This window comes from Ictalurus furcatus, chromosome 1, assembly GCF_023375685.1.
Source record: "Ictalurus furcatus strain D&B chromosome 1, Billie_1.0, whole genome shotgun sequence".
Taxonomy (NCBI): Eukaryota; Metazoa; Chordata; class Actinopteri; order Siluriformes; family Ictaluridae; genus Ictalurus; species Ictalurus furcatus.
The window spans coordinates 14,860,190-14,875,147 of record NC_071255.1 but is presented as its reverse complement, the minus strand read 5'-3'; the positions used below and the strand labels follow the sequence as shown (position 1 = coordinate 14,875,147).

The 14,958-nt window shown below is 38.3% G+C and overlaps 1 protein-coding gene across 2 annotated transcripts in view; it reads right to left on the bottom strand.

The window, feature by feature from the left end:
- Positions 1-14,958, bottom strand: part of osbpl3b (oxysterol binding protein-like 3b) — a 74,135-nt gene that overhangs the window by 20,696 nt on the left and 38,481 nt on the right. For both annotated transcript variants that reach the window (XM_053627996.1, XM_053628004.1), the window contains exons 3-10: positions 9,047-9,163; positions 8,271-8,324; positions 7,363-7,476; positions 6,345-6,509; positions 5,530-5,641; positions 5,227-5,330; positions 3,897-3,989; positions 399-558 (exon numbers count right to left, since the gene is read on the bottom strand). In XM_053627996.1, the coding sequence (XP_053483971.1) occupies positions 399-558; positions 3,897-3,989; positions 5,227-5,330; positions 5,530-5,641; positions 6,345-6,509; positions 7,363-7,476; positions 8,271-8,324; positions 9,047-9,163 (919 nt within the window). The remainder of the gene's footprint in view (positions 1-398; positions 559-3,896; positions 3,990-5,226; positions 5,331-5,529; positions 5,642-6,344; positions 6,510-7,362; positions 7,477-8,270; positions 8,325-9,046; positions 9,164-14,958) is intronic.

Below are 14,958 nucleotides of genomic sequence, written 5' to 3'. Positions count from 1 at the left end.
GTATTCAACACTGTAACAGAACAACACAAAACAGAATAATAAAAAAAATCCAACAGCTGTTCTCTCAGAGCTCAGACCGGAGAAGAAAAACCTCAAAAGTGTGAGCACAGCAGGCGTCTGCTGCTTCACTGCTCGTGTTGAAGTGTTTCACACTCGGAGTAGCTGTCACACAAGGGTGGAGGAGACCCCGAATTTATCAGAGAGAAAACTGTGACAGTGTATATGCAATTAGCAGCTGTTGCACAATACAAAGTGTGGGAGATTTCCCTGAATGATGTCCACTGAGTGCTCTGAATATACTGTGACACAGATGAGGTTTGATTACGGTCTGAAAAACTATACTGGCAAGATGCTTTTGTAATACAGAAATACTACAAATGGTTAACAGCAACACTCACAGCTGCTGGCCACACGGCAGAAATCTTCTTGAAGTTTGGACACATCTATGGGCAAGTCAAGGAGCTCTGGATAGCTTTTTTCAATGGCCAGATCAGCACAGGAGAGGTTGGGATTGGAGGCGTGGAGACGCACGGAACCTGAGGAGATACAGCTGGGGACCTGCATGAGGATGAGATAGGAAATGACAGCACATTAGTGTAGAAAAGAATGGAGCATATCTTCAAGTGACACAGTTGCTTAAGTTTGACAGAGACAAGAAGTTTCAGTTCTGCTGGAGTACAAACTGGTTACACGTTTGCTGTAGTTGTGTGTCCACCACGATCCCAGAACCTTTTGAGGAAGTAAAATGTTCCTGAACTCTGCCAAGTTCCTGCATATTACCATATCACAACAAATATGGAGCAAGTCATGGAAGAAATTTTATCTATCCATCTATTTTCTGTACTGCTTATCCTACACAGGGTCGTGGGGAGCTTGGAGACTATCCCAAGGGGACTTGGGGCACAAAGCAGGGGACACCCTGGATGGGGTTCCAACCCACTGAAGGGCACAATCGCACATACAAGCACACACATACACACACACACAGAACAGACCATTTGGAAATTTCAATTAGTGCATGGATTTGGACTGGGGGAGGAAACCCCGAAGCACAGGGAGAACATGCAAACTCCATGTGCACAGGGTGCAGGCTGGAATCAAACCCCCAACCCTGGTTGTGTGTGAGGTAAGTGTGCTTTACCCACAAAAAGAATATTTTCACATTTCAAGCCAATTTTTCATGTGCACATTTTTGCACATTCACATCGTCAGAATTCAAACGCAGCATCTCAGGATGAAAGGGTGAATGCTTGTCTGTTGAGCCACTCTGGAGCTTGTTTTTGTGGGAATGTACTGGCTCTGAAAATAGAGCAAATCTTATATTTTACTTACAATCTAATCTTAAAACCTATTTATTTGTTTATTAAATTAGTTTCTTTGTTATATATTATGCACACACTTCGGTTCAACTCTGTAAATGACCTTGAGGCTGATAAAGGCTCTATAAATTAACAGTATTACAATTATAATTATTATTACTACTACTACTACCACAAGTTAGGCACAAGAAATAAAAAAGGTTTCTGAATCTAAATGAACCAGGAACTAAAATCAGCCCAGGTTGCTCAAGTTAACAAGTATGCATAACGTTTCTGAAAGAGTTCCTGAAAAGGTTCCTGTGGTGGCCTGCTTTGGAAATCATGCTTCAGGTACTGAAGTTAAAAACCCCTATGACACAATTATGGCTCTAGATGAACAGAGTGTATAATCATTAGCATACAAGTGGCTGAAAGTCTGCTTCATTTCAGCTTTTAAATCCTCTTTTAGCAGTGGGAGTCAAGCCATTTGCAAACCTCTTGTGATTTTAAGGCTTTAATGTCTTTTTCAGAATGCACTTTCTTCTTCAGAATGCATGACAAAAGCTAATTCAGTTATGGATATTGCCATTGCTGAAAAAGATGCAAGCTGTGGGAACTGCTCTCATACTGTTAAATATCAAACTGGATCTTCTTAGACTAAATTGGTCACTGAATTAAGTCCTCACACAAATAAATATATTCTGGACGGTGTTGAAGGAAAAATATACAATAAATAAAATGCACACCAATATTTATAATCAATATGTGATACTGAATGGCATCCAAGATTGATTTCATAATAATATATTTTATAACTGCTTTGATTATTGTCTATAATTATTGATCTATATATTGGTCTTTTAAAAAAATAACAAGGTATTAGCTGTAACTAAGCTGTAACTCAGTATAAAATTTAAATACAGTGCCTGATTTCTGCTGTTTTTGTGTACAGTTTTTTACTGAAGCAAAAAAAAAAGTTATCCAACACCTATCACCCATGTGAAAAACTAATTGCCCCCTTAAACTTAAAATCTAGTTGTGCCGGGCCCTGAAACAGCAATGCATCCCCACCGATCACACTTCCACCACCATGCTTGACCGCAGGTATGATGTTCTTTTTGTGGAATTCTGTGTTTGGTTTACGCCAGATGTAACAGGACCCCTGTCTTCCAAACTTTCGACTCATCAGTCCACAGAACATTCTCCCAAAAGATTTGAGGATCATTAAGGTGTGTTTTGGCAAAATTCAGACAAGTCTTAATGTTCTTCTGGGTTAGCAGTGGTTTTCACCTCACCACTCTTCCATGGATGCCATTTTTGCACAGTGTCTTTCTGATAGTGGAGTCATGAACAGTGACCTTTACTGATGCAAAAGAGGCCTGTAGTTCCTTTGATGTTGTCTTTTGTTCTCTTGTGACTTCCTGGATGAGTCGTTGCTGTGCTCTTGGAGGACTTTTGGAAGGTCGGCCACTTCAGGGAAGGTTCACTACTGTGCTGAGTTTTTCCATTTGGAGATAATGTGGAGATATTGGCTTTCACTGTGGTTCTTTGGAGTCCCAGAGCCTTTGAAATAGCTTTGTAACCCTTCCCAGACTGATGTATTTCAATCACCTTCTTCCTCATCATTTCTGGAATTTCTTTCAACTTTGGCATTGTGTGTTACTGGGTAAGACCTTTTAACCAACTTCATGCTGCTGAAAAAGTTTTATTTAAGTGTTGTTTAGATAGAACAATTTGATTGTGTCTAGTCCAGCTGAACCCCATTATGAATGCAGTTTCATAGATTTGGGGAATTAGTAACTACGGGAGCAAATACATTTTCTCACAGGCCCAGTTGTTATTGGATAACTTTTTTGCTTCAATACATAACATTATCATTTAAAAACTGTATTTTGTGTTTACTCAGTTTACCTTTGTTTTATTTTAGATTTTGTTTTCATTTCTTAAACAATTTAATATGAGATGTACACAAAAACAGAAGAAATCAGGAAATACTTTTTCACAGCACTGTAAATTTTATACGTTATGTTTGCATGTACTCTGTGTTAAACAGCAGTGTTGATCCTTATTGAAGTCTTGTACAGTAGCCATTTCATTTTTGCAATTTAAGCCTCTGTTCATGTTTCACGAGCAAAGACAAGCAAACCTAAAAAACATGAGTGAAAGATGTTTGCTCTGAAGTCAGACAACAGGCTAATAGAGTTCATAGAGAGCAACAACATGATATTATGAATATTATGAGATACAACACAATCTATTTTTGTCCATCTAAAAATTGCAGAGACCATGTTTTCTGACAGACATTTAAATCATCGAAAATGATAGCAGTCATGATAGATGGAACCTATCAACCGTCCTGGATACTATCGTCAATCATCTCAAGCCTGAGATGGTTGAAATTTTATTTCCCCTATTAACATCTAACTCTCATAAGCTCATAACTGCTAACTTCTCACAGGAATAACAGAAATACAACACCAGCCAACACACTAGCACCAGCATCTCTAAATACTTCATAAATATTTCAATATAAACCCATTTACCATGTTTCAGGGTGGAGTTTTTCGTTTAATGGATGGAGATAAGAAAGCACAATACCTGCAGCGTAGTTTTGTTGTCCTTGTTGTAATGTTTGGAACGCCATTTCCTGGAATGTCTTTTTTCTTTTTTAGGGCTGTCATAAGCAAATGGCTGTGAGTAGAGAAATGAAATACATATTTAATTTTCAGGTTTCCATCACATTTATTTGAGCACTACTAGACCATAAAATAACTAAATGGGCCAAATTATGATCTACAAGCAATGTCTGTTTAGATGGATGTATTTCAAAAAATCACAGAAGCAAAAACTAATTAGGAGAGATAAGGAAATGGATTCTGCACAGCTGCTTTTATTGGGCAACTATTCGGATTTGGAATCAAACACATTTGACCATCATTACTAATGTAGGGCTGTAAAAAGATAAACCGCCTTTAGTGTTCCTCTGGCCTGGGTAACTTTTTCAGGCTAAAGAGAGGACTGCAAAATGACACTCTTTGCAAGTCTGCATTTTTACCACTTTAAACTCTAGCATGTAATACTAATTCATTAAATTGATGATAGTGTTTATTTTAAAATGATAAGCTATAAGGCATGAGAAATTGAGTGATACTGTCTTGCTAAGAATGAAGTCTCAGAGGATTCACACTCACTTTCCTGCTTGTATCTCCTAAAATAAAATAAAAAATCTTTCTAGTCCTAGACTAGGACATTTTCATACACTTCATCACTACATTTGTCAACAGATGACTTTAGCATCAGAGACTAACTAATTAACATTAGAAACTAACAAAGCTAAATTTTAGCAGAAGTGACAAAATGTAACAGTACTATAATCTGTTTCTATGTACAGTTTGTGTATATCAAGGCAGTTTGTATTGTGATAGCTAGCTATTAGCGTTCAAATGTTTCTGTAACATCTAACATTTAAGAGACTGGGGGTAAAGCTGCTGTTAGTTAGCCTTAGCTAAAGTTTTGTCCATGTACCTTGGTGAAAGGGACACAAATGTACAATCAGTAACTAACTTTTCTACTTGAGTGAAGAATTTCAATCTGTATTTCAGCTTTTACCACAGTATTTATTTAGGTGAGCAGTTCAACTTTTCCTTTCAAAGAAAACCTCAGCCTACTCTTACTCTGTGTAACCTCCACTGGATCTCTCACACATGCATTTCAACAAGTGAGAGTGGGACAGATAAAAAAACAAGAAGTCTAATCTACTTTACCCTTCTCAACGTTTTGACTATTATGACTATTTCCCCTACACTGTGTTCATTTACTGTGAACTTCCTGAAGATACTTTCTTTACTAGTATGTCTGAGTTGCACCTGTAGCAGTTCCTGTGAAATGAAAAACAGACTCTATGCTGTTGTGGAATGAAAAATAAGACCTGCAGGGCATTGATAGCAGGCGCAGAATAGGTGCGGTGTAGAACTTCCATACTCCTCAGCAGGTGATTCAGCTCTAGCAACTGAGCCTCACACTCAGACAGCTCTGTGGCGAGAGAGTAACAGAGAAACAGTGAGAGGAAGGAGAGAGAGAGAGATGGAGAAAATCAGAGAGAGTGTGTGTGGGGGGGTGGGGGGGTCCGGATGACATAAAGACATGAACAAAACAAGGAAATATGAGCAGACATGGCACTGTCAGAGTCAGTTATAGTAAGTTGTGCATGTGTGTATACATAAATACAAACCTTTGGAACACTTGTCCATGTCATCAGAGCACTGGAGCCAGGCGGCCACCTTAGCCTGAGTGGTGAAGGTGATGGGTGCGTGCAGAGAAGTCTGCTTGGCAAGAGAAGCACGCTGAGTTCCCCCCCCAAAAAAAACAAAACACAAACACACAAAAAAACACACATAAATGTGACTGTATCTCTAAAGATACAATATGTATAAATTTGTTGTATGTTTAATATCGAGTCACAGCTACTATTCGTTATAATCTATTATACTACAACACTGTTGAAAGCTTCATTCTGATTGGTCAGAAGGTGTTTTGACACAGGAAATTTTTCAGGATGGAGGACTTCTCAGTAACATGACGGGCTGTGTTTGTTTTGCCTTACTAACTTCAAGACAAGAAAAAGAGAAGCTTGTGAGAGAAAAACTGTTTATAGCGGTTATAAAGTAAATGATAACGAGAAGTAACTTTTTTTGTGGATGTTCCTGCTATGGATATAATGCACTATGTGTTATTTTGTAATTATTAAAAAATGTCATTGTTGGCAAACTGCTGTGGTATAACTGAAATAAAACAGTTTGGTACGTAGAAAATTATTCGGATAATGAACTTCGGCTTCGGGCCATGTCTCACCACCCCGTCTGATTCTTTTCCTATAACAACATGTCCTGTCGTGTTTTTATTCCTTACATTTATTTAGTACTTAATGTATTCTTCTGACGGCACTGCTGTGCCCTTCAAGCTCACAGTGGGATAAACCAGTGATGGATTTAATTACACTACACATGAGCTGTGAGAGCTGAATCATGGTTGAGATGCAAACCGTACCTTTCTGGCAGCTTGGCTCTCGTTGAAGCTGGGAGAGGAGGTGGCGGGGAAGTGAGGGCTGTAGAGTGGTTTCTCAGGGGGCAGCATGGCGATCTCATTCTGCCTGTACAGCCGGTGGTGACGCAGCTTACAGACCCATTCATCAAACAGCTCCTGAGACTTGATCTGTGAGCACAGAGAGTGTATTCACAAACTCCGCACACATCTCTCAGATCTGCACCGCAAAAGAATGTTTGGATATGTTCTATCTTAGTATATTATGAAATTTATTATATAATGCATGTAATGCAATTTTCACACGGGGCTACAAATGATATGTTTCCAGCTAAATAATCAAAATTCGTTAGATTACCATCAATCAACATGGCCCATGTTACACACAAAATGACACGATACATATTCTTTTTGCCTTATATTAGGAATTCCCTTAGATCTATATTGCCAAAATAAAAGGTTTAAAATTGACAGGAATTAAAGTGCCCCTGAAATCAAAACTGGTGCTTCAGAACTTTTTGTAGTGTTGTGAACACCAACATTAGAATATATCTGAAAAAAAAAAAAGTTTTCATTTTATACTGCATCACTTCTATGGAAATGATCAAAAATGATCAAACAAATTTTACATGTATTTTGGTGTGGTGTATCTCGAACGCTACTGGCTGTTGAGTAAGCCAGTCAAGCACGTCAACATGGTGTCACTTTGACTTCCTGTTTCAAAAGGATCTACTGTACATCAACATATGGAATCATATCATAGCTAAGAAGCAATTTCAGGGGTGCATTAAATAAAATAAGCATGGTAGTTAGATGAAAATATCAGTTAAGCAAGTTTTACTGATACTTTTCACCACATGGCAATCTCTGCTTCTCTGCTTGTGAATTTCTGTATATCTCAGCTGGGTTTTTTAAAGTAAAGTTTAGAGTCTCTTGAAACCTCAAGTAAGTATCAGTGTTCACTTGTCTCCACATGTTATCGCTAAGCTGGGGCCTGTTCACTAGATATCTTACTGATGTTTACCTTAAGATGGTAGATGTTCTCCTCTGCATCCAGATCAATACACTTGGACTTCTTCTTTATGGCCATGACAGACAGACCCACGTCAATGCGGCCATGAAGCTTGCCCTTCTCCATCTTTAAACACAGCGGGATTGTCCGGTTAACCATCAATCCACACAACAGCCTGATACAACAAAATAATCTCCGTTGTGTAAGAATGCAGCCTGGGTGTACAAGTTTGTGGATTTAAAGCCAGCATTCTTCAACTTAATGTGCATCCACTGGCTCTGATGTGTAAGTGCAATTTCCACAAACAGGAATTTGGACTTGTTTTTAGAAGTGTTTTACATGAAACTCACATATAATGAAGGCCCAAGGGCACCTACTGAGTTCCGTCAATAAACATTTCAAATAGACAACTAAGTAATGAAAACTGAACTGATTTAAAGCTTTATTTAGAAATACCTTCGACAGAAAAATCCATGAAAGAAAGTACGTGCTGCACATTTATTGATTCCCCCAACAGCTGCCCTTAGGATTTCATTATTAATAAGTTTTGAGTAAATTGTTGTTTTGTGCCGTTTTCAGTACAGGGAAATGTGTCTGTGGCAACCACTGACACACCAGAGATGTAAAAGATAGATATTAGGTAAAAAAAAAAAAAAACCGACAGTATTCCTTAAATCACTAGATTGGCTCGCTATCACAGAGAATGTAACAGCTGAGATCAAAACTAGCTATAGTTTAAAGCTGAAAAGAACATGTTTAACCCGTCTGCAACGAGATGAAGGTGGCGGAGGAGGTGGAACCCCGCTTGGTGCAAAACAATAGAGAGCGGGGGAATGACGGGGAATGTGTGTGAGCAAGAGCTATTGGTGATGATGCATATGCAAAGTGACACATGCATGATGGATTTTCTTTATACTCACATCTGCTGAGCACTTGGCATACTTCAGAATTCCCTTATCCAAGAAGAAGTATCTCTGTACATAGAGAGAGAGAGAGAGAGAGAGAGAGAGAGAGAGAGAGAGAGGCTTGGGTCATTTTCAGTTTGTGTGATATTGCTTATTGCTTATATTAGAATTTCTGCCTCCATTCCTCACTTGTTATGCATGGCTAAGGGTGTGAAAAAATGGAAATAAATGTGTTGCAAATCCTCATCACTTGATTACCTAGCAACAGTGAAAAAAAAAACAAATTCTCCACATTCAGTTTTGACACAGCCTACAGTACAAGAATGAGCTAATTACAATGACTCAGAACAGATTTTCTACAACAAGCTATTGGATACAACCAAAGATTTCCAATTCTGAAACTATTACCTGCCATCCACCCACACAAATCCAATCAGAGAAAGCAAGCAAACAGGATTTTATAGTGTGTGCTGTAAAGCTTGTCTAACGCAGTACATTGTATAGGTTGTGCTTTTTATTACGTATGTAATCAGCTAATGCATCACACACCCTGTGTTAGAAATATCCAATAAACACATATCTGAAACAACATTTACAGACATAGTGAAAACAGTGATGACGATGATGTGTGTGTGTGTGTGTGGGTGTGTGATGTCAGTACACAATACAATCATTCATCAAGTGGCGCAATCAGTTAAAACCCACCGTGCAAAGGGTTGTTGATTTAATGAGGACAAGTGGGTGAAAGTGACCGCTACATAGACCAGTAGGGGGTTTGAACACACACTGACCTTGTGCCAGCCTTTCATGGGCCATTTTCGTCTCTTCAGCATGAAGCCCTCCTGTCTCTCAGGCGGTTGAACATTTCCTAAGCCACCACGCAGCCCCTCCACAATCTCCCAGCTGTCCTGTACACAAACAAAGCATATAATTACATGCAGAAACACACAAAGAAATCAGCCTTGATTAATGTTAGGTGTATGTCATTCACAGCAGATTAAGCTTTTTCTTAAGAATCCTGGGAAAAATATTAGGATGTCCTACATGTCCACAAAATCGACAAATGAAATGCAGCATTCACAACTTAATATATAATTTCCTGCATTCATGCATTAATTAAGCCTGTAAGCTAATCAGATTTACATGTATTTAACTGAAGTCATAATAATAATAAAAAAGCCAGTGCTTACCACAAGTAAGCGTTTAGTTAATGATTCATAACTAGTGGAACCGTCTTCATTGGCAATAACCTTAATAAAACACTTTCTGTTGAACAGTCTTACATAGTTTCAAGAAGGCATTTTGGACAATGTTCTTTTCTAGAGATTTCTCAGTTCATGTATATTCTTAGAACATCTTGCTTGACCTGTTTCAGACCATACCACAGCATCTCAAAGGAGCTGATGTCAGGAGTTTGTTTTTTTTCTCTATTTTTAAATGCATTGTGCATTTCTTCTAGTTGAGCCACTCTGATGTTGTGTTGCTCCTGTGGTTTGCACGGCAATTGTGTTGCATCACCCTGATCACAGACAGATGCCATGACATTCTGCTGTAGACATTCCCAATACAATTTTTATTCAGTGGTGTTAGTGATTGCAGGCTGTTTGAGCTATAAAACACCAAAGCAGCACGACACAATTGTAGGCTACTTCCTCCGCCATGCTGGGATATTTTTTTGGCGTACTTGCTTCTTTTAAAGGCTCATGATTCTAAAAGGGTGGCACAGTGGAGCAGGGGGTAGTATTGCCGCCTCATAGCTTCAGGGTCCCTGGTTTGATCCTGAGCTTGGACCATTGCCTGTGTGGTGTTTTGCATGCCCTCCCGGTGTCTGCATGGGTTTCCTCTGGGCTCTTCTGTTTCCTCCCACCTCCCAAAAACATGCCAGTGGGTGGACTGGTTATGCTAAATTCACCCTACATGTCAATGTGTGTGTGAATGGTGCTGTGTGATGGATTGGTGTCCCATCCAAGGTGTATTCCCGAGGTGGGACTACACAGTAAAGTGGTCACTAAAGATGTAGAAATGAATGCATTGATCATAAATATACATGTCTTAACTACCTTAAACCGTCACCTCTGGGTACTTTGTCACTGATTTGAGGATTCTGTATTCTAGTGAGCCTTTCACTTCTGAGCATTATGGAGCTCCCTCATAGGGGAAGTTGCAGCTATGATTATTTGCAAACTATGTGCCAGACTGTGGGCTAATGGAGGCTCTGATCTTCAGAAATTCTTTTATCCAAAGCACCTTAATGGCAAAAAAAAAAGGCAGTGAACACCAAATAGAACTGCTTTTGCTTTGAATCTTGGGGATCAGCTTTCAACTACAGTCACTCGATTCCTCCACATTCATTGGCGGTGGCCATTATCTAAATGGGTGAGATTGCCATCTTCCTTTCAGTGATAAAAACTCTGTGACCATAGCCTGCGTAAGAGAATGGTGTCAATCAACTGATCTGTGAAACATGTTTCTGCTTAGGAGTAATGAGCTTTATAAATGCAGCTCAAGCATGCGCTTAGAGATTACAGTGGCACCCTTGTGAATTCATACGAGAAAAATATATTTGACGTATATTCCCACTGATATTTTACATTTTCTAGTACACCTGGGTGACTAGGAACAGGAACTTGTTCAACCATGACTTCTTGTTTCACAGGGGTAAAAATATGAGGTAATACATGGGCCAAAATCCCCTAGTCATTCATAACAATGGATAAGACCATGGAATGTTACTGTGATGGGAAAAAAAAGGTTGTTGAGCTTTACAAAATGGGAAGTGGCTATAAGAAAATAGCACAAGCATTGAAAATGCCCATTTCCACCATCAGGGCAATAATTAAGAAGTTCCAGTCAACTGGAAAAGTTATGAATCAACCTGGAATTGGACGTGTGTGAAACAGCTGAAACAGCTCGGTATAAAAGGGGGAGGGGTCTGCTAATGTTGTATGTTGTTTAATATCAAACTGAACTGTGGCACTAGACGTTAGCTAACTAAATATAATCTCACATTGCTTACTATTTATCATCTCAAATATGTGCAGGCTGTGACAAAATGTTCAGTAACTGCTATTCAATATATTTATCTATAACTGAAACCTACCACTAGTTTGTTATTCAAAATGCAGTTCATTCCTCTTTACTAATGCTTTATCTCGGTATATCCAGAGCCTCTCTTGGGAATACAGGGCATGAGGTGGAAATAGACCCTGGATGGGACACCAGTCCATTGGAACTCATTCATTAGAACTCAGGAACCCATTTACATACACATTCAGACATAGAGACAATTTAGCATAGCCAATCCACCTAGCAGCATGTATTTTAGGAGGTGGGAGGAAACCAGAGAATGTGGAGGAAACCAGGCAGACACAGAGAGAACACACACAGAAACTCTATAGGGACAGTAAATCAAGCTCAGGATCGAACCGGGGACTCTGGAGCTGTGATGGAGCAACGTCCTTAGTGCCAAATCTGCCCCATTGCTCAGCAGAAGTAACAAGTTTGCTTCTGAAGGTCACCATAAACATCTACAGCTAAGGTGGTTTTCACACTGGGCACGTTTGTTGTGGTCCAAATCCGAGTGCGATTGGTCCCGGCGCCCCCCGCAGTGTTGGTCTTACATCATCACAAATGTGCATGGAGAAAACAATGCAACTCCATATATTTTTTACATTTTTATTATTTTGGTTCTATTATGCGCAGCAGAGTCAACGTAAGGCACCTCACCTCTTCTGTGACCCACAATGTTCCCCTGCCACTCATGGCACAGGCATGTTGTGGAAACTAATGATGTCATCATCGTTTAAAACACATGCGCAGGTTACTTTACTTCCTGGACAAGTGACTACAAGTTGCATTCACAATTATGAGAAACATGGCACAGCTCCAGTGCAACCGAACTCAGACCACCTCCTACAGGTAGTCTCAGGTTCAAGAACTGTGGGATGCTTCCTGGTCCACGTGACTGCTGTCACGTCACCAATTTTTCATGCAAACTATGCATTGTTTCGGACTAAACTGCCAATGTGAAAGCCCCCTACTTCTGTTCCAAAATGTGGTGTTTGTTATACACTGGTCAAAATACAGTGCTTAAGTAAAAGTAATGCTAGATCTTATACCTCAACACTGTAGATTTTTCTTTAACAGTTTTCCCTTCTACACATGAGCAACTCACTGTTTATATTCTAAGTTTAGTCTGTCCTTGCAATTCATACTTCCAACAGAGGGAACAGAGATTGTGGCTGTGCGGGAAGGAAACAAGGTCAATGTGTTCATTCCCATTTTGAGTCACCTTGTCGGTGGTGGGAGTCAAATTTACAAACCGCTCCTAAAGAAATTTTTCATAATCTGTGAAATATTGTGCAGATAAATTTTCTTCACTAAGGGAATTATGGAGATGGAAAACAGCAAAGTTTCCTAGTAAAGGAAATTGATAGGGAACTGCTGTTAACAGATAACAAAGAATTGGTTCAGATAAAAAACTACTTATCTTCTGTATACACCTTTAGCTAAATATTAGTTGTGCTTTTATACAAAACCAAAGAACAATCAGTGTATATACAGTATGGCTGCACGATTATGGCCAAAATGATAATCACAATTATTTTGATCAATATTGAGATCTCGATTATTTATCACGATTATTCATTGATTTTAGGGACAACATATTTTTATTGTACTTTCACATTTAAATAAACAGACCGCTGCTTTCACCTCCATGTTTTGTTGCATTCCTGCTAATGTGCAAATCTTTGCCTCAAATTAGACTGATCCTTAAAATGCATCATCTCGTAGAAGCAAAATATAAATAAAATTTATATATAGGATAAGTATAATTTATATATAGGATAAGCAAAATATAGGATAAGTAAAAATGCCATCAACCAAATGAAAATATGCATCAAATATAACAATATGCAACCAAATGAAAACAATTCAGGCCTATGCAGAAAAGGCAATAACAGTGTTTACAGGAGGAGAGATGCAAGACAATTTCTTTTAATTACAAAAATTTAGGAGCACAGTTGAAGTTTATTGTTTGTTTTTTTGTTTGTTTGTTTGTTTGTTTTTTTAGTTTTTTTTTTTTTTTTAGAGATGGTAGCGTTAATGTGCCACAATAACACACAAGTAGGCATGAGAAAACTTGAGCTGGTCAATTATGACAGAATTTAGGAACATAGTGTGAGCCATGAAACATTAATTTGCCTTCTGATAAACTAAATTTAATATTTTCAGTTCATTTTACAGACTGTATGCAAAAAACAACCGTTAACCTGTTCCACCTTGTAAACAAATACAATAATCAGTGTTTGAAGTCTGTTTCATTTTAAAAATCTATTTAAAGCTACACTATTAGACATTTTCCACTGTCATGGTTCTGGGCTGGAGTCAGTTCTCGAACTGCACTGTGTATATTGTGTACATATCTGAATAATCTCATATAGGATGTGATTGAGTTCATTTACCCATCAGATGGGAAGCACTTTAGTTTAATGATGTTCATTAGGGACGCACCGATCAGGATTTTTTTGACCGAAACCGATCCAGATAACAATCTTTTTTAATTTAAGCTTTAATCAGGAGGTCTGTCATAAACAGTCAAATGTAAGCTCTCTGCTCATGGTCACTGTTAATTGAATTAAAATAATAGCAATGAGAAATACTGTTGGTTAATTGATACAAGCATAAACAAGCATAAAATATTTATTTTTAAATATCTTAAACAATAAAGTCCTAATTAAAAGTAGATTAACACAAGCATGATCCATATTAGGAAAGAGGCTAATAGCCTTCTAAGCGTAATGTCAGATTGATATTAAACGCAACCCATAGTAATTACACATTATTTCATTTCTCATTTTATTTATATTTTATGAATTTATTATAATATCTATTTTTTATATTCAATTATTTATTTATAACTAAGCACATTTTCTGTCTTTACATTTTATTAGTTTTCTGTTTGTTTGTTTATCAGTTGTTCCTTTTAGATCGGTTCCCCAGTACACTGTTGCCATGTCTGCTGATAATATTGTGTTTTGGGGGATTAAATCTAAACATGGAAACTGGTGCTGACTTTTCTAGTGATATCTGGCAAGCTTAAGTTTAAATGAAGTGAAAACGCTATTTATTTGAGTTACTGAAGAGCGTGAAGGAGAGCAGCAGTGTACTCCTTCTGAACAGTTGCTACTCTTGATTATGATTGGTGAGGAATTATTTAATAAAGAAGTTTGAATTAAACCCATCTTGTAGCGTTAGCATTATTATTAATTTACTCCGCCCGACGCCGCTGTGTCTACACGAGCAGGTGAAAGTTCAGGTCATTTTGCGGGATCAATAAAAGATGGCGGTTGTGAGATTGGTAAGTTGAGAGAAGCAGATGATGTTTAGTGTTACTCGTCATCATAATGGTTTCTCTGCAGTATTTAAACACTTGTCCAGTTGACTGAGGAGATGAAAAGCAGTGTGAAAGTAACTGTTGTGCGGTGTAGATGCATTTTGGACTTCCTGTAGTTTTTATTCCGATTGTATTATACAACTCCGAACAGGTCACTCGCACTATTGCGAATAAATATTTATTCAGTCACACAAAGTACTTTTCAGTCATGCGAGTGAAATGGTCGCACTGTAGAGCACTGAGTTTATCTTCAAAGTTTTTTCCTGTTTGGCGTGTTGATATTTAATGTCCCCGACAACCTCTGTA